The following is an 18,972-nucleotide window of genomic DNA, read 5'->3' on the forward strand; positions in this document are numbered from 1 at the left end:
ATGGGCCAACTTGCACATTCTAGCTGTGATTTCCACGACAGCTCAGCCATTATCATTGATTTTTAGGCAACAGTCAGTTAAATTAAATTTTCCACATACTCCTCTTTCAGAGGCTAAGAGGTAATCTAAAGTCCATCTATTTTGATATATAACATTCCTCATTTGTGTTGCTTGTATTGCCAATAAATTTAGTGCCCTTGATGTTTTATTGGTTATAATTTCTAGGATTGCCTGCAACCTTATAATGCAGTTGAGCATATAGATGGGGGTACGGTATCCCCATGACCCGTCTTGTGCCCAGGTAGCTGGCCCATAGAATTTAATAATTTTTTCAGGAGGCCATTTATTACTTTTTCAGTCTCCTATGTCCACATCCTGTTTGATATTTATGTCTATTTTTGTGATTATGCTTCTTTTAGTTCTTCTTTTGTTTTCATCATAAACTGGATATCTTAAGAGTTTTTCTTTTAGTATAGGCAGAAATAGTAACATTAGTGTATGTAATAGAAATATGCTTATATTACACAAAGGCACGGTAAACCTTCCTCTGGGCATAGACATTAGCAGCATTTGCAGTAATAACATAACAACAGAACAATTAGTGTTGACAGAATTATGACTAGGCTTATAAATTGTATTTACATTTACTTATCCGGAGATGGTCCTCTTAACTTAGGCTGTGCGTAGACTAGTCAGCTTCCAGGATGTGATTACAGCAGAGCTTGCAGGATCCTCAAGCTTCAGCTGTGTATAGACTGACCAGCCTCCAGAGTGATCAGAGCAGAGCAGTTGTCCTTACTGGTGGTTGGGTTTCACCGTAGGACTATTCGGGTGGGGCAATCTGGGTCTTGGCTAGTCCACTGGTCGTCGTCGGGAGTCACTGCTGCCGCTGGTTTTAGCCAGCTATGGTGAATCCAAGGTGTGACACCTGCAACTTTAACAGCCGTGGGAGTAGACATGATCACAATATGGGGGCCATCCCATAAGGGCCCCAGGATTGTTGGATTCCACCTTTTAACCCAGATAGAGTCCCCCAGCTTATGTGGATGCACTGAGTCTGTTAGACTTATACATATCCTTTCCTTACCCAGCCTTGCACCTCCTGCATTGCCACTTCCAGAGCCTGCATCTGTCTTCTAAGGGTTAGCTCTCCTAACTTCTTTAAATTCTCTCTAATTTGATTGTGATTGGGGGTGGCCTTCCGAACAATATTTCATAGGATGAATACCCAGTTTGCTTTGTAGGCGTACACCTGACTTGGAGGAGGACCATGGGCAAGACCTGATCCCACCGTAAGTGAGCTTCGTGGCAAAACTTTTTTAGTAGCTGTTTGAGTGTCTAGTTCATCCATTCCACCTTCCCTGAACTTTGTGGTTGGTAGGCTATGTGTAGTTTCCATTTGATCTGTAAATGTTGAGTCAGCTATTGTACTACTTCTGCCACATATGCAGGACCATCGTTTGATCCTAGGGTTAAGGCAATCCAAACCTTGGTATGAGGTCTTTTAGTAGCATCTTTGTTACCTTTTGTGCCTTTTCGGTTCTGCTGGGGAAGGCCTCAACCCACCCCAAGAAGGTGTAAACAAACGCTGGCACATACCAGTAACCTCCTGCTCGAGGCAACTCAGTAAAGTCTACAAGAAGGTTCTCACAAGGCACAGCTCCCATTTCCTGAATTCCTGGGGGTCCAGTAGGTCCTTATTTTGGATTATTCTGGGCACAAGATAGACATGTTCACAAACAGCACGGGTGATGGCACAGAGCCATGGCACATAGAAGTGTCGACCTATCAAAATCCCTAGGGCCGTCCTTCCAATGTGTGTTCCTTGATGGATCTGCTTCACAAACCTTGGGGCTACTGTCTCTGGGATGGCTAGCCTCCCGTCAGAGAACAGTCACCATCCACCTTTAATATATTTCCCTGTTTCCTAACCAAACCAAGCTTTTTCACTTGAAGAGTAATTGGGTACCTTCAGCAAAAGGGGCTCTATAAGGAGGGGCATTGCTAGAGTTCTTTGTTCAGGTAAAGTCTTGCTCATTGCTGCCCACCTAGCCTCTCAGTCTGCCTTTCTGTTGCTCTGCGCCTCATAGCTTTTCCCAATTTGGTGTCCTTTGCAATGAATGACAACGACCTTCTCCAGAGCCCATATGGCTTCTAATAATTGTAAAATTTTCCTCTTTATTTTTTATTTCTTTTCCTTTAATTGAAAAAGACAAAGTCAAATTGTTTCTCTTTGCAGACAACATAATCTTATATATAGAAAAACCTAAAGACTCCACCAAAAAAGTCTTAGAACTGATCAACATATTCAGTAAAGTTGCAGAATACAAAATCAATATATAAAAATCAGTAGAATTTCTAAACACCGATAACCAACTAGATGAAAAAGAAATTTTAAAAGTAATCTCATTTACAATTGCTACAAAAAAAAAAAAAACTACTCAGGAATAATTTTAACAAAAGAGGTGAAAGATCTCTGTAATGAAAACTACAAAACACTGATGAAAGAAATCAAAAATGACACCAAAAAGATGCAACGGTATCTCATGTTCATGGACTAGAATTAATATTGTTAAAATTACCATACTATCCAAAACAACGTACAGATTGAACCTGTATATTCACTGATGCGTTGATGTAATCCCTATTACAATGCCAATGACATTTTTCACAGAGATAGAAAATACAATCCTAAAATTTGTGTGGAACCACGAAAGACCTCAAATAGTCAAAGCAATACTGAGCAAAAAGAATAAAAGTGGAGCCATGACACTACCTGACTTCAAAATATACTACAAAATTATATTAACCAAATCCATATGATAGTGGCAAAAAAACAAAAACAAAACAAAACAAAAAAACAGACACATAGGGCAATGGAACAGATAGAGAATCCAGAAATAAAGCTACATATTTGCAGCCAATTGATCTTTGACAAAGTCGACAACAGCATACACTGGGGAAAGGGTACCCTTCTTTAAATGGTGCTGGGAAACTGAATATCCATATGCAGAACATGGAAACTAGACCCCTATCTCTCACCATGTACAAAAAGAAACTCAAATGGATTAAAAACTTAAATGTAAGACCCAAAACTATAAAACTACTGGAAGAAAACAGAGGGCAAATGTTTCAGGTATTAGTCTAGCAAAGATTTTACGGGTGAGACCTCAAAAGCATGGGAAACAAAAACGAAGACAGATGGGACTGCATCACACTAAACCCTTCTGCATATCAAATAAAACCATCAACAGAGTGAAAAGACAACCTATTGAATGAGACAACACATTTGCAAACTATTCAACCAACAAGGGACTAATATCCAGAATATACAAGGAACTCAAATGACTCGACAGAAAACAAGCAAACAAATAATCTTATTTTAAAATGGACAAAAAATCTGAATAGACATTTATCGAAAGGAGAAATACAGTCCAGGTTTGGTGGTTCATGCCTGTAATCCCAGCACTTTCGGAGGCCGAGGCGGGTGGATCACTTAAGGCCAAGACTTCGAGACCAGCCTGGCCAACATGGTGAAACCCTGTCTCTACTAAAACTACAAAAATTAGCTGGGCATGGTGGCACATGCCTGTACTCCCAGCTATTCAGGAGGTTGAGGCGGGAGAATTGCTTGAACCTGGAGGTGGAGTTTGCAGTGAGCCAAAATCACACCACTGCACTCCAGCCTGGGCAACAGAGCGAGACCCTATCAAAATAAAATAAAATAAATATTTGAGATGATGAATATGCTAAAAGCCCTGATTTGAGCATTACACGTTGTATACATGTATTGAAATATCACCCTGTACCATAAAATATGTACAATTATTATGTGTCAACTAAAAATTAAGGGAAAAAATATGTAGTGTCATTAAAAGGACAATGAAGTCAGCCTAAAGGGAAAAACTATCAGTTAGTTTTTGTCAAATCAAACGTAACGAAAATAAGTTTTAATTATAACTAATTGAAACAGTTCAAGTCTGTAAAAATCATGAGTTTATAATGATGCTCAAAAGAAAAGCTTTAAATTTCATTCTTCATAAAACACATATACCACTTGTCAAGGCCAAATAAAATATAGAGATAAATCTCCAAAAAGGAAAAATCACATGTCATTTGCAGCAAAAATGATGGAGGCCATTATTGTTAAGTGAATTAACAGAGGAACAGTAAGCCAAATACTACACGTTCTTACTTACATGTGGGAGCTAAACATTGAGTACACATGGACACAAAGAAGGGAACAATAGACCCTGGGACCTGCTTGAGGGTGGAGAGTGGGAGGAGGGTGAGGACTGAACAACTACCTATCAGGTACTGTGCTCACTCCCTGGGTGTTGAAATGATTTGTTCACTAAGTCCCAGAGACACACAATTTAGCCATGTAACAGACCAACATATGTACCCCCTGAACCTAAAATAAAGGCTGAAAGAAAAGAAAAATGATGAAACCAAGATTTGGTTCTTTGATAAGAAAAACAAAATCAACAAACCTTTTTCTAGATTAAAAGAAAGAAGACAAATAAATAAAATCAGAATTGAGAGTGGAGACATTAAAATGATTGCCAGAGAAATAAAAAGAATCATAAGGAGTTATTACAAACAATTGCACAGCAAAATCTAGAAGAAACAGGTAAATTCCTAGATACATACAGCCTACCAAGACTAAATCAAGAAGAAATAGAAATCCTGAACAAACCAATTGTAATAAGGAAGACTAAAGGAGTAATAACAATTAAAAGAAAAAAAAACCCACCAACAAAGAAACAGGGTCAGATATTTTCACTGGTGAATTCTACCAAACCTAAAAAAAAAAAAAATTGAAAAAATTCTAATCCTTTTTAAAGTCTTCAAAAAAGAAGGATAAGAGGGGACACTTCCAAACTCATTCTGTGAAACCAGAATCACCCCAATACCAAAGCCAAATGAAGACAATACAAGAAAAGGAAACTACAGGTCAATATCCCTGATGAATATAGATGAGGTCATGGGTGTGTGCTTCTCTCCAAACACATCAAGTTGTATATATTAAATATCTACAGCTTTGTATGTCAATCATACCTCAATGAAGCAGCTTTTAAAAAGTAAAAGAGATAGATTCAAAAATTATAATTCTAGTCTTTGTAGAATAGGTCTGTTAGACATAATCTTTTTAAATGAAATTGATTATTTACTTACTTAATTTTGATTTAGGCATAAATTTTTCAATATAAATTCTATTTGAGAGTTTTTCTCATCTAACAAAGATGAATTAATGGCATAATATCAGCCTTTTCACCTCAACATTTTAAAAGACAGAGAAATTCCAAAATCCTATTCAACAAAACACATAATAAGCTACATTTGATACAAGGAGAATTTTTTTTTATTATTATACTTTAAGTTCTAGGGTACATGTGCACAATGTGCAGGTTTGTTACATATGTATACATGCGCCGTGTTGGTGTGCTGCAGCCATTAACTCGTCATTTACATTAGGTATATCTCCTAATGCTATCCCTCCCCCATCCCCCACCCCACAACAGGCCCCGGTGTGTGATGTTCTGCTTCCTGTGTCCAAGTGTTCTCATTGTTCACTCATAGGTGGGAATTGAACAATGATACAAGGAGAATTTTTTAATAGAAGAGCATGAATAAGAAAGGGTTAAAGAAAAGTGAAGTACATATCAGGAAATATGTTGCTTCTCTATGTCTTCACTATTAAAATTGTTTATTTTGTAGGAAAAATTGTGGCATAGCTGTCATGGAAACAATTTAGCAGCTGCACTGCAGAGTAATTGCTGTTCCTATACTATAATGTCATTGTGTTACACTTACCTAATAAGGCTTGTAATATTAAATTGCAATGAAAATTTCCTTCAGATAAAATTTTATAATTATTTTTATATCTTAGAATTTATTCTATTATGATTGTCATGCCAAATATTGATTTTAACACTTAGCATAAATCTATGTGAAAAAAATTTGCACCTGAAAAAATATATAAATATAGTCATTGCCTCATTTATAAGGAGCAGGGAGAACTAGAAATGATTTAAATGTTCTTTAGCAGCATCTGGTTTATAAGTTATAAAAAAACTAAACAATATATTTAAGATCAACTTCCAAAAGCATGGATTTAATATAAAGGTAATTTTCAAAACATAAAAGTATGCATAGAGTCATTCTATTTGTATAAAAATGAATAAACAATATTTTATACATATTTCAGTTAAGTAAGCCTAGCAAATATCTCAAAGTACATACAAGAAATCATTAAGCATGGTCAACTTTAGAAGAATGCACACTAAGGATAGTTACGAGGGCTTTTACTTGTCACATGCTTTTCATATTGTTAATAAAAAACATATTACTTCTATAATTTGGGGAAAATCAATGAAACAAAAGATATAAAAATACATATTTTGGCTGAAAAAATATTAATTTATTGATTTCTATTTAATTGTATATTGATAAAAATTAATTTTTTAATTTACAGTTGTCATTTACAGTTGTTTAGTAATATTGATGGTTGCCGGTTGATTGTAATTAATAAGAGATGAACTGTGGTAATTATGTTCATCATTTTATAATTCACATAGCTCATCCACTAGATAGCTTCTCTTTTTTTACTGATCAAAAGCCATTTGCTAAGAATACACATATTAAATATGGGTATATTGTTTAATATACACCTACATAATTTAAAGATACTTTAAAAATTGTATTACTATAAAACAGAGAATGCAGAGAAAATTGACCAGTACATTGAAATTTTAAAAAGTCCCTTTGAGAACAAGAATATTTTCTCACACATGGAAAATCCGTGAGTCACTGGATGTGGGGATTACCAAGTCATGTACATCATACTTATACCTCCTGATTTGTGAACTTAAATCAACTGAGACCAGTGTGATCTTATTCTCAAGTATCTTTAAGTAAGGGGAAGGCACATTTAACTATTCTTCCAGAGAAGCATTAAATTCTTTTTTTTTTTTTTTTTGATACAGGGTCTCGCTCTATCACCAGGCTGGAGTGCAGTGGTGCAATCTTGGCTCACTGCAACCTCTGCCTCCCAGGATCAAGCGATTCTCCTGCCTCAGCCTCCCAAGTATCTGGGATTACAGATGCATGCCACCATGCTTGGCTAATTTTTGTATTTTTAGTAGAGGTGGGATTTCACCATGTTGGCCAGGCTGGTCTCGAACTCCTGACCTCAAGTGATCCACCCACCTCGGCCTCCCAAAGTGTGGGAATTACAGGTGTGAGCCACTGCTCCCGGCCCAGAGAAGCATTGAATTCTAACGTCTAATTGAAACTGCTTTTTGTGACCTTCAAATACATTTCTCCCAGTGTAGGCTGCAACATAGAACTAAAATCCCCAAATAATTCAGAACAAGAGAATTAAACTACCTGCTGGGTCTCTGAGACTTCAGAAGCTGCATTATGTTGTGAAAAACTAAGCTGAGTTTCAAAGTGGTCTTATCACATGAGGCTGCCCTGCTGAGGTGGACCCTAGTAGTCAGCCTAGTAGTAGCAGCCTAGTAGTCAGCGCAAGGTAAGAGGGACATAAATCCACAACATTAGAATATTCAAGAGCTACAAATGAAGGAGAAAGAAAAACCACAAAAGATGAAAAAGAATTCAGGTTGCCATGTCCTAAATACACACACTATATGCTCAGCTTTGTGCTGTGCTGTCTAAGTCTTCTTTTCAGTTACCAAATGTGTGGATGGTACAGATCCAAAGTGAAATTGAGAGTGCAGAGGTGAGCTCCATATTGTCAAGGAAAAACTGGGGGATGAGTTATGCCTTGAAGAAACTGGAGACATTTGGTCCAACAAAACAAAACAAGATTTTTTAAAACTCTCCTATTTCCCCATGGGCAGTCTATTTGTGTTGATGCTTTATCATTTCATAATTTCCTCATTTCGTTGTTTCATGGAGTGAAGAGAACTGACATGCTGTCCAATAAACTTCCTTGTTCTCCTTATGCAAGAAAGGAAATCCTGACTTAATGTATAACCACAGAACAAGTAATATTCTACATCTATCGGAGTTGAACTTCCTAAAAGACAAAGTGTTCATCTTTCAAGATTCATTCTCCCTGAATCTTACCAACAAAACACCCCTGAGGAGAAAGAGAGGGAGGGAGAGAAAAAGAGAGAGAGAGAAACAAAAAGCCAAAGAGAGAGAAAAAAATGAATTCATCAACATCATCTGAATCACAATGCACAGGTAAAATTTGCAACTCTTCCTTTTCTTTCACAGATCTCTTTTTGGAACAAGTAATAAATATGGTGAAAGATAGGACAATAGAAAAGTATTCACTGAAGTTAAAAAAAAAAAAAAAAAGGAGACGGTGAAGAGAGAGAGATTGGAAGGCTATTTCTTATACCAGAAAGCCTGCTGGACTCTAGTTAAGGGAGAGCTATCACTGTTTCCACCCTTTCTGCAATGCACTGTGTCCCTTTTGGCAAATCACTTCACTTCTCTGGAACGCTCTTTGTCTGTAAAATGTGTAATGGGAGGAAGAGAGGAACTACTAGATAACTGTTAATATTTTACCTAATTTACAAAGAGCTTGAAAAATGAGACACAGAAAAAAAAAAGATCAGGAGAAAGACAAGAAAAGCAACGATGAGAAAAGGGAAAAGAAAGAAAAAGAAAGGTGGCCTTAGAAAATATTGAAAAAAATTTAACTGAGAGACTTAGAAAGGAAAAATTGTATATCTGAGTTCATGAGTCAGAGTCTTACTCCAGGGGTTCTAATCGTGTGGTCCTCAGTCCAGCAGCAGCAGTAGCCCCTGGGAACTTGTTGGTTCCATACAAGCTCTACTGATTGCTAACTCTGGGAGTAAGGGTCAGCAATCTGTGTTTCAATAAGCCCTCCAAGTGATTCTGACGCATGCCGAAATTTGGGAATTACTCAATACAGACAATGGAAGTAGAAGGAAATAAGTAAGGATGAATAAGTATCTCTTCTATCTCTTTTGTACCTTGCTTAGGGAAGATTGATCATGCTTGTGTCTTTCTTTCTACAGAGAGAGGATGCTTCTCTTCCCAAATGTTCTTATGGACTGTTTCTGGGATCCCCATCCTATTTCTCAGCGCCTGTTTCATCACCAGATGTGTTGGTGGGTTCTGAAGGTCAAATTCAATTTAATTCTTCCTGGTGCATATTAGGTGAAAACTCTTCCATGCTGCCTGTACATTCTATTTTCCCTCAAAAGGTCTTTCTATTTCACTTTTTTTTTTTTTTTTTTCCTATTAATCTCTAGGTTATTTCTCAAACCGGAAACCTCAACAAGCAGGGAACTGTTTCCGAATTTTAATCACCTGTGACTTACTTTTCATGATAGACATTTTTCACTTCCTTGGCAGTCCTGAGTCCTCCTCTTTCAGCGTCTATCGTTAGTGTAACCTTCTCTAGGAGATTCTGCCTTAGAGCTTGAACTACTGGTCGGGACCAGAGACATGACTAATTATTTTTGGAAGGAAGGGTAGAGAGAGTGGACTTGGCATAAGAGGGAGTGCAAACATATCTGTTTTCTCTGGGTCATAAGAAAAAGCAGATTGTAAGAAAAAACATAATAATTATTGTCACTTTTGTTATAAATAAAAAACTGAGGGAACTGATTTTTTTAACCAAAATAAGACTAACAAACATTATACCCTTTCCTTTACAGTGACGTATCACATCTTTCAAACCTGTGATGAGAAAAAGTTTCAGCTACATGAGAATTTCACAGAGCTGTCCTGCTACAATGATGGATCAGGTATAATAGTCCCAAAGATGAACATCAAAATTTACATAGCAACATTTTCTGGCTTCTAGATTGACTTTGGGACAGGTGAAATATAGTTGGATTAGGTCTTATTTTTCAAAAGCAAAATGTAAAATCCTAGAAATTTGGAGATGCAATTAGCATTGGAGCAGGAAGTCTTGGGGAAATTATAGTAAACTTTTATAATACATTTGAGGTATGTCTGAACAGTAAATCCAGAAGTCGAAGGTATTATTCCCAGGAGTGTACTTTTTCTTCATTCACCTACTTCCAAAATGAGATGAAGGAGAAAAACACGTATGGAGTAGAGAATTTATAAATATCTCACAAATATACTCTATGCTCTTGTATGTCATCCTGTTCCAAGTCTTAGCAAAATGCTACATGACACTAAAAAAGTGGCCTCCTTCTCTGAGCTATAACTTTCTCACCATTAAATTGAGAGAAGTTAGATGAATTATTTATAATAGACCTCAAAGGCAAAGGTTCTGTAATTCTAAGAAATCTAACACATCTATATACTACAGTATGGAGATTTGATTGAGGATACATTGTTCAGGAAACATAAGAGATGGCTCTTTGGGGGTCACCCAAATAAAATGCATAAATTTCTCTGACATTAGTAGTCTAAGAACAGATAATAAGGTTCTATATCAATAGCATAACTAAGATAGCTTGCACATATAGTTGCATTTCCTGGCATTGACATCCAGAGAACGAGAATTATATTCAAAAGACCAAAAAAATTCTGTTGATGTTTCTTGACATTGGAATTATCTAAAGTCTTAGATACTAAGATGTGGGGTATGAGCAAGTGATTCCAAGGCTTCTGACTTAAATGAGGACTCCATGGGGCCAGATGAAGCTTTGGATTTTCTTATTCGGTTCACCTGGGACACTCACTGAAACATCTCTCATCCTAGGTTCAGTCAAGAATTGTTGTCCATCGAACTGGGAGTATTTTCAATCTAGCTGCTACTTCTTTTCTACTGACACCATTCCCTGGACATCAAGTTTAAAGAACTGCTCAGCCATGGGCGCTCACCTGGTGATTATCAACTCACAGGAGGAGCAGGTAGCTGCAGTCCTCCAATGCCAGCGTAACATTCCCCACATGGTCTACCTCTCTTTTCATACATATGCTCAGTGCTTGATCCCCAGTGACTGTGGTTAATGAATGTACTAAAATGCATGCTGTTCTTACCATTCCGGTAAAGTCACTGCCTACCTTAATTTATTTTCCTTCCTAGAAGAACCTAAGAAAAAGGGAATTTCCATGTGGAGTTCCTTTAATTAGGCAAGGGGAAAAAAGAGGGTTGGAAGTTAATTTTAGACTAATCATTATGTTTATGAACATATTATATGCAAGAAGCGAAGCAAATATTGTCTGTTTTCTTTAAGCTGTGATTAATAATGTTTTGCACTAGATATATTCAATAAATTTGGCCACCAATAACAGTAGATAAACTTTGAAAGAATTGTTGAGGATCTCCTTTTCTGTTGAAGGTTATTTTTTGTCAGTTTAATTTCTTGTTATGTGCATTTCACCACCAAAAAAATCAGTAGATAATCCTCATGATCTTACAGTTTCATTTATCTGTCATTTCTCATCCAGATTCTTTTTTATTTTTTGAGATGGAGTCTCGCTGTGTTGCACAGGCTGGAGTACAGTGGCGCAATTTCGACTCACTGCAACCTCTGCCTCCCAGAGTCAAGCGATTCACCTGCCTCAGCCTCCCAAGTAGCTGGGACTACAGGCACCCGCCACCATGCCTAGCAAAATTTTTTGTAATTTTCATAGAGACAGGGTTTCGCCATGTTGGTCAAGCTGGTCTCGAACTCCTGACCTCAGGTGATCCACCACCTCGGCCTCCCAAAGTGCTAGGATCTCTTCCAGATTCTTACCTCTTTTAATAAGAATTACCAGCAACGTTTATTCAAAACTGAAATAACTGATCTCCTTTTATTTTGTATCTTCCATAGGAATTCCTTGCCTATAAGAAACCTAAAATGAAAGAGTTTTTTATTGGACTGTCAGACAAGGTGGTCGAGGGTCAGTGGCAATGGGTGGATGGCACACCTTTGACAAAGTCTCTGAGGTAATTACTCTCCTATTGAGAGGAGCTCTTGAAACCTCGTTCTGTTTCCTGCAACAGATCAGGTCCATTCTTGGTGGTATTAAATGCAGGAAAGAAAAGAGCTTAGGTAGAAAAGACGAAGGAGAAGTACAAGCACTCACTTCTCTCCTTTCCTGGGATTGTCTCAAGAATAAAGGGGAAATAATAAATGAAAATGAACTGAAGAATCATTCACTGAGAATGCAAAAGAGACAAGAGGTGGAATTAAGATTCTTATTCCCCAAAACTGAAGGAAATGAGGAAAAAAATAGTAAGTTGAGAAAGACAGCAGGTTCTTATGCAGTGAAAAATGAGAATCTCTTGACAATGTGTCTTTTCTCCTTAATAATATCCTCACATCATTAGAGCATGGCTTTTTTTTAAATTGTGGACATGCTTTTTTTGTTTGATTGATTGATTGATATATAAAATATTTTGCTATATATATTGTTTCTCACGATTTGTTAGTGAGTAAGGTTTTTTTTCTTTTTTCTTTTCTTCAACTTTTATTTTAAGTTCCAGGGCACATGTGCAGGATGTGCAGGTTACATGGGTAAACGTGTGCCGTGGTGGTTTACTGCACAGACCATCCCATGATCCCGGTATTAAGCCCAGCATCCATTAAGTATTCTTCTTAATAAAGCATCGCATTTTTAATTTTTCAAAGTTCTTTTCTCATTTATTATTTCAGTTTTATTATTTTATTATTATTTCATTTTACCTAAATTACACTTTCCTAGAATGTTAATTGTTCATCTGTATTTAGCATTTGAGGAAACTAAAACTCAGAAAAGTTAAGGGATTTAGCGAATGAGCAGTTCTAAGAATACAACACAGATACTCTGACACTTAGAAATGCTGCTTCACAACCACACTGGAACACCACTGCAGGATGCACCTAAGTTAATACACACTCTGTGCAGAATAAAGAGAGCCAAGCCAATATGAGATATGAGTGTGAAGAAAACAAATCTATCAGAATATCAATCTTCCCTATAACTTGTCATTCTATAGCTAAGGAACAGGACAGAATAGAAAAGGAACAAAGGAACAGGACAGAATAGAAAAGGAACAAAGGAACAGGACAGAATAGAAAGTCAGAAAGATCCAGTTCAGCTTCAGTACTCACAAACTGTGACTTAGACAAATGGTTTAGCTTTCCTGAGGTTCCTTTTCTTCTTCAATAAAATGGACATTATAATACCTGCCTCGCAATACTGTTGTGAGGTTAAACAACACAAACACAATTTGCCTGGTATATGAGGTTACTTTACCTCTTTTTGCTGGGATTCGAAGTCTCCTATGTCATTCTTTTTCAGCTTCTGGGATGTAGGGGAACCCAATAACATAGCTACCCTGGAGGACTGTGCCACCATGAGGGACTCTTCAAACCCAAGGCAAAATTGGAATGATGCTACCTGTTTCTTCAGTTATTTTCGGATTTGTGAAAGGCTAGGAATAAATATTTTGAACAAAGGAAAATCTATTTAAGAACAGAAGGCATAACTTCAATGGATAAAGACGGAAGGACAAGAACATGGCCACACCCACCGCCCCACACGAGAAACTTGTGCGCTGCACTTCAAAGGACTTCATAAGTATTTGTTACTCTGATATAAATAAAAATAAGTAGTTTTAAATGTTTTAACTCATGTTACTGGCTGAAGTGCCTTTTCTCTCTACATTAGTCTCAGGTCCTCTTCCCAGAATTTACAAAGCAATTCACTACCTTTTGCTACATTTGCCTCATTTTTGAGTATTTATATGAAAGTTCAGGGACACGGAGCCAAGACTGAGTCTAGCAAAGAAGAGGATTTTGGAAGGTGTCTTCCAACAATCGCCTGAATCTAGGCTCTGTAGCAGGTCCTCTTCTTTCTATCTTCTGACAAGTCTGTCTTCTCTTCTTGATTTCATACCGTTCTTATCTCCTGCCCAAGTGTATCGTCTCTGTGCTTCCCTATATAAGGAGTAAGAAACTTCTTCAAGTCATGGAACTTGTTCCTGCTCACAATACTGGTGTTGCCTTTCTGAGTACAGACCTCCACTGCACCTTCTTAGGGAAGGGCATGCTGGCCATCAGCTCCAAACAGGCTGTAACCAAGTCCACCCATCCCTGGGGCTTCCCTTGCTCTGCCTTATTTTCAGTTAACCAAATGGATCTCACCAGATTTTGTATCTATTGCTCAGCTAGGACCAGAGTCCAATAGTCAAATTATTATAAGAGAACATTCATCTCCACACTTTCCTGTCTCAAGCCCATCCATTTTTTTTTTTTAACTTTTATTTTAGGTTTCGGGGGTACATGTAAAGGTTTTCCATATAGGTAAACTCATTTCTTGGAGGTTTTTTTGTACAGATTATATTATCACCCAGATATTAAGCCCAGTGCCCAATATTTATTTTTTTTCTGCTCCTCTCCCTCCTCCTACCTTCCGCCCTCAAGTAGACCCCAGTGTCTGTTGTTGCCTTCTTTGTGCTTATGAGTTCTCATCATTTAGCTCCCACTTGTAAGTGAGGCCATGCAGCATTTGGTTTTCTGTTCCTGTGTTTGTTAAGGATGATGGTCTCCAGTTCCATCTATGTGCCCACAAAAGACATAATCTTCTTTTTTATGGCTGCATAGTATTCCATGGTATCTGTGTATCACGTTTTCTCTGTCCAATCTATTATTAACTCACATTTAGATTGATTCCATGTCTTTGATATTGTGAATAGTGCTGCAATGAACATTCATGTGCATGTGTCTTTATGGTAGAATGATTTATGTTTCTCTGAGTATATATCCAGTAATAGCCCATTCATTTATTGCATAAAATTCTACCAACACTGATGATGTTATTAAAGATTACATCAGTAACGTGGCAGCTTTCATAACCATGTTTCTTGCACAAAGTGCCATGAGGAGACCTTCAAAATTCAATCATTGGACGTCACGTGTAATCACTGAATGAGAAAATTCAACTGGACAAGTGAATATAACACATCAGCTTTCTTTACAAAAGTTTATTTCTCTTAGGCATTGTGACAATCTGGTTTTGAAATCAACACACCTTTAAGCCAAACATTATTTAACCTAAAAGTGATTTTAAACACACTTTCAACATTCTAATTCCCTTTTTAAAAATCACGAACATCAGTAAGGAGCTGTTGAAAGACATTTTTTTGTTGTTGTTCATTGGTGTTTTCCTGAAGGTGGCTATAATTTAAGTTTTATTTCTATATTGAAAGAAGACAAGTTTATAAAATTAAACTTGTCAAGTTTGCCAAGAAAGAACTGCTAAGGGTTTAGTGGTTAGAGGTTGTTGGAACATAAATTATCTATTAGAAAAATTATTTTTTGAGAAGTAGGTCATCCAATTGAAATTGTTTTAAAATGTAATATTTTATAAGTGGGGTTACACAAACACTTTACCGCCTGAGGCACCAGAAAACCCAGAAATTTTCAAGGGATAATAGATTCATTAATGATACATATTCTGAAGAGCAATTCCCCAAATAAACCGCTGTTAAGATTTACATACTAATATATGGGTCCCCAATTTTTTTAAGAAAAATTACTCTACTATTTTCTGTAAAATGATACATGCTCATTACCAAAAATTCCTACAGATCACAATTACAGAAAGACGAAAATTTTTAAAATTCCATTTCCAAGTTACAGTAATAATTATCATGAACGTCACTCCAGGAAACTTTCTGGTTATTTTATTTTATTTTATTTTATTTTTTTGAGACGGAGTCTCGCTCTGTCGCCCAGGCTGGAGTGCAGTGGTGCAATCTCGGCTCACTGCAAGCTCCGCCTCCCGGGTTCACGCCATTCTCCTGCCTCAGCCTCCCGAGTAGCTGGGACTACAGGCGCCCACCACCTCGCCCGGCTAGTTTTTTGTAGTTTTAGTAGAGACGGGGTTTCACCGTGTTAGCCAGGATGGTCTCCATCCCCTGACCTCGTGATCCGCCCGCCTCGGCCTCCCAAAGTGCTGGGATTACAAGCGTGAGCCACCGCGCCCGGCCTCTAGGAAACTTTTTATGCTTTTAATGGGGTGCAGGAAATGCTACCTCAAAATATGGCACCTTGGGAATTGAGAAAACAGCAAAAGCGGGAAGTCCACTCTCATTTTTCCCTTGCCCTTCTTACCGGAAGCAGGCAGTAAAAGATACTGCTTTAAAAGATACTACTTTTTCTCCCCTATGACTTTAAGAGTTAGATGAAAAGATGGAAAAACAAAGAGTAAAAAAAAAAACAAATATATATATATATATTTATATGCATACACACATACACACACGCACTGACACTTTTAGAAAGGAATTATACAACAGATAATACTTCCCTTTTTAAATTTGTTTTGGTTTTAATTGACACATAATAATTGTACACATTTGTGGGATACAATGTGATGTTTCAATACATGTGTATGTTCTATAATAATCAAATCAGGGTAATTAGCACATTCACTACCTCAAACGTGTAAAACATTGAAGTGAAATTGAAGAATTACTGAGTTCAAGAATGTTACAGCCTTTATAGATTATGAAGAAAAGTTATTTCCCAGAAGGTCCCTCTGAAGTAAAAAGCAAAACAAAACAAACAAAAAATTATAAACAATCAACAATTAAGTCAAATCTTTTTGCTCTTCTGTTTCCCAATCCTCTTTTCTGCCTTTCCGTTTCCTGATGATGACTCATAAAATCATGGCCAGGTGGGTGGAGCCGAGCAAGCTGGTCTTTGTACGTGTGCACATGTATATGTGGGAGGGGGAGAGGGACGCATGACTACCCCTCAGGGAGTTAGATCCCAGACAGTGTAAAGCGCAGATTGTGGGGGAAAGAGGAGAGAGTAAGGATGTCAGAACGCCAGTGGGTTGAGCAGGGCATCCTAGTGGGGGCTGGACTGGCCCAAAGTCTCAAAGCCTGAGCTAGAGTGAGGAAGACACCCCCACGTGGGGATAGTTGAGCAAAGGTGTCTGAGCTGAAGCGGGAGGACTACCTAGGAGGGCCACAGGGCACCTGGCGGGGTGAGGTGGATGTTCACACAGGTCATTCAGCAGAGGATGGAGAGAGAGAGCCTGAGTGGGTCAGCACATGTCTTGCAACATGTATTTAAAATTTCGCACAGTTTACTCTTGGGTATCTTAGCATTTTATTGCCATTGTAAGTGTAATATTTATTTTCTACATTTTGCAGAGTATTATATTGCTGATTTTTGTATAATAATAATTTATTCAGAAACACTGTTTAACTTCCCTAATTTTTAAAAACACTTTGTCCGTACATTCCCTTTTATTTTCTGTGTAGATAATTATACTGTCTAAAAACTGAGCTATCCAGTACAGTAGCCACCAGCCACAGTAGGCTATTAAGCACTATCCTATTTGAGATATTCTGGAAGTGTAAAATGCACACTAGTTTTTTGATAATTTGAAAAAAGAACATAAAATATGTCACTAAGAATTTTATATGGATTACATGTTAAAATGATAATATTCTAGATATGTTTACTTAAATAAAATAAGTTGTTAGAATTAATCTCACCGGTTTGGGCTTATTTATTTATTTATTTATTTTGCTTTCTTGATATAATTACTGGAAAATTCAGACATATGCAACTCACATTTTTGCCTTTTACTATATTTCCCTTGGACAGTTCTGGTCTAGACATAATGATAGTTGTAGGTTTTTAAAATTCCCTTCCAGTTTTTTTGGTCATATTGAGCTGGCTAGGAATGTCAATACATTGTTGCATAAAACTGCTATAGTTTTGTTCTTAAACTTAAAGAAAATGCTTCTAATGGCTTACTGTTAAATATAATAGTTGCTACAGGTTTGGGGTAGGCACCCTGCAGAAAATTCCTTTCATTTCTCATTTGTTAAATGTTTTAACACTAAGTGGTTTATTGATTTTACTAGATGATGCTTAAGCATCTCCTTTAAAATGTTGATAAGATTATTACATTAATAGATTTGCACACTATGTACATATATGCACACTGTTTAAAAAACCAATTCTTCTATAGGATTGTAATTAAAAATAGCTGTTTCCTGCCCACTTCTGATTCCCACACCTAGGCGGCAATTGTATTCAACTCTTTAGATGCTTCTTTTCTATTGAGTTCCATGTTTCTATTTCTATCAAATAGTTTATACTATAATTTCTTGAGCTTTTTCAGTTTCAGATAATTTCTATGAGTGCCACACTAATGAAAACAAGAATAGTCTTCTTTCTCTCTCTCTCTCTTTCCTATCCCCCTGCTAACACTATATAATTATTTATTTAAAAACCAATATTCAACATTTGCATTGATATGAATATGTAAATATTATTCATAGCTGAACTATTTATTGTATTATTACATATTTTTAATTACATTTTGCTTTTTATGGAGTTAATATTGACATCTTTTCTTTTTTTGGAGACAGGATCTCACTCTGTCACCAGGCCAGGGCACAGTGACACAATCATGGCTTCATTGGAGCCTCGATCTCCTGGGCTCAAGCAATCCTCCCATCTCCGCTTCCCAAGTAGTTGTAGTTAGGACTACAGGTGCATACCACCAAACACAGGTAATTTTTTTAAATTTTTGGTAGAGACAGAGTCTCACTATGTTGCCCAGGCTAGTCTCAAACTGCTGGCCTCAAGTAATCCTCCTACCTTGGCCTCCTGAAGTGCTGGGATTACAGGCTTGAGCCACCACATTGGACCCATTTTTCTTATATATTTATCTTGTTTTCTACATACTGACATAATTCATCTTTTAACTCCCCAGAAATGTATATCACCTCTCAATTCATTCAAATGCATTCCATCTATCCCATAATTTTGTAGGGAAAAAAAATCTTTCTTGGAAAATTTCCTTCCTTTCCCAGTCTGAACCGAGATTGCTCTGGTGGTTTGCTTCACAGTCATTATTTTGTTAAGTGTTATTTTTTTTTTTTTTTTTGAGACGGAGTCTCGCTCTGTCGCCCAGGCTGGAGTGCAGTGGCGCAATCTCGGCTCACTGCAAGCTCCGCCTCCCGGGTTTACGCCATTCTCCTGCCTCAGCCTCCCGAGTAGCTGGGACTACAGGCGCCCGCCACCTCGCTCGGCTATT

At 37.3% G+C, this 18,972-nt stretch overlaps 1 protein-coding gene across 1 annotated transcript; it reads left to right on the top strand.

Moving 5' to 3' along the window:
- Window positions 1-8,074: 8,074 nt before the first annotated feature.
- CLEC4E (C-type lectin domain family 4 member E) lies at window positions 8,075-13,524 on the top strand. Its single transcript, XM_007967502.3, has 6 exons — window positions 8,075-8,217; window positions 9,024-9,116; window positions 9,669-9,758; window positions 10,691-10,842; window positions 11,751-11,866; window positions 13,204-13,524. The coding sequence occupies exons 1-6, from the start codon at window positions 8,181-8,183 to the stop codon at window positions 13,373-13,375; spliced, it is 660 nt and encodes a 219-aa protein (XP_007965693.1). The 5' UTR covers window positions 8,075-8,180; the 3' UTR covers window positions 13,376-13,524.
- Window positions 13,525-18,972: the final 5,448 nt, after the last annotated feature.

The sequence above is a fragment of the Chlorocebus sabaeus genome, chromosome 11, assembly GCF_047675955.1.
Source record: "Chlorocebus sabaeus isolate Y175 chromosome 11, mChlSab1.0.hap1, whole genome shotgun sequence".
In the NCBI taxonomy this organism is placed as follows: Eukaryota; Metazoa; Chordata; class Mammalia; order Primates; family Cercopithecidae; genus Chlorocebus; species Chlorocebus sabaeus.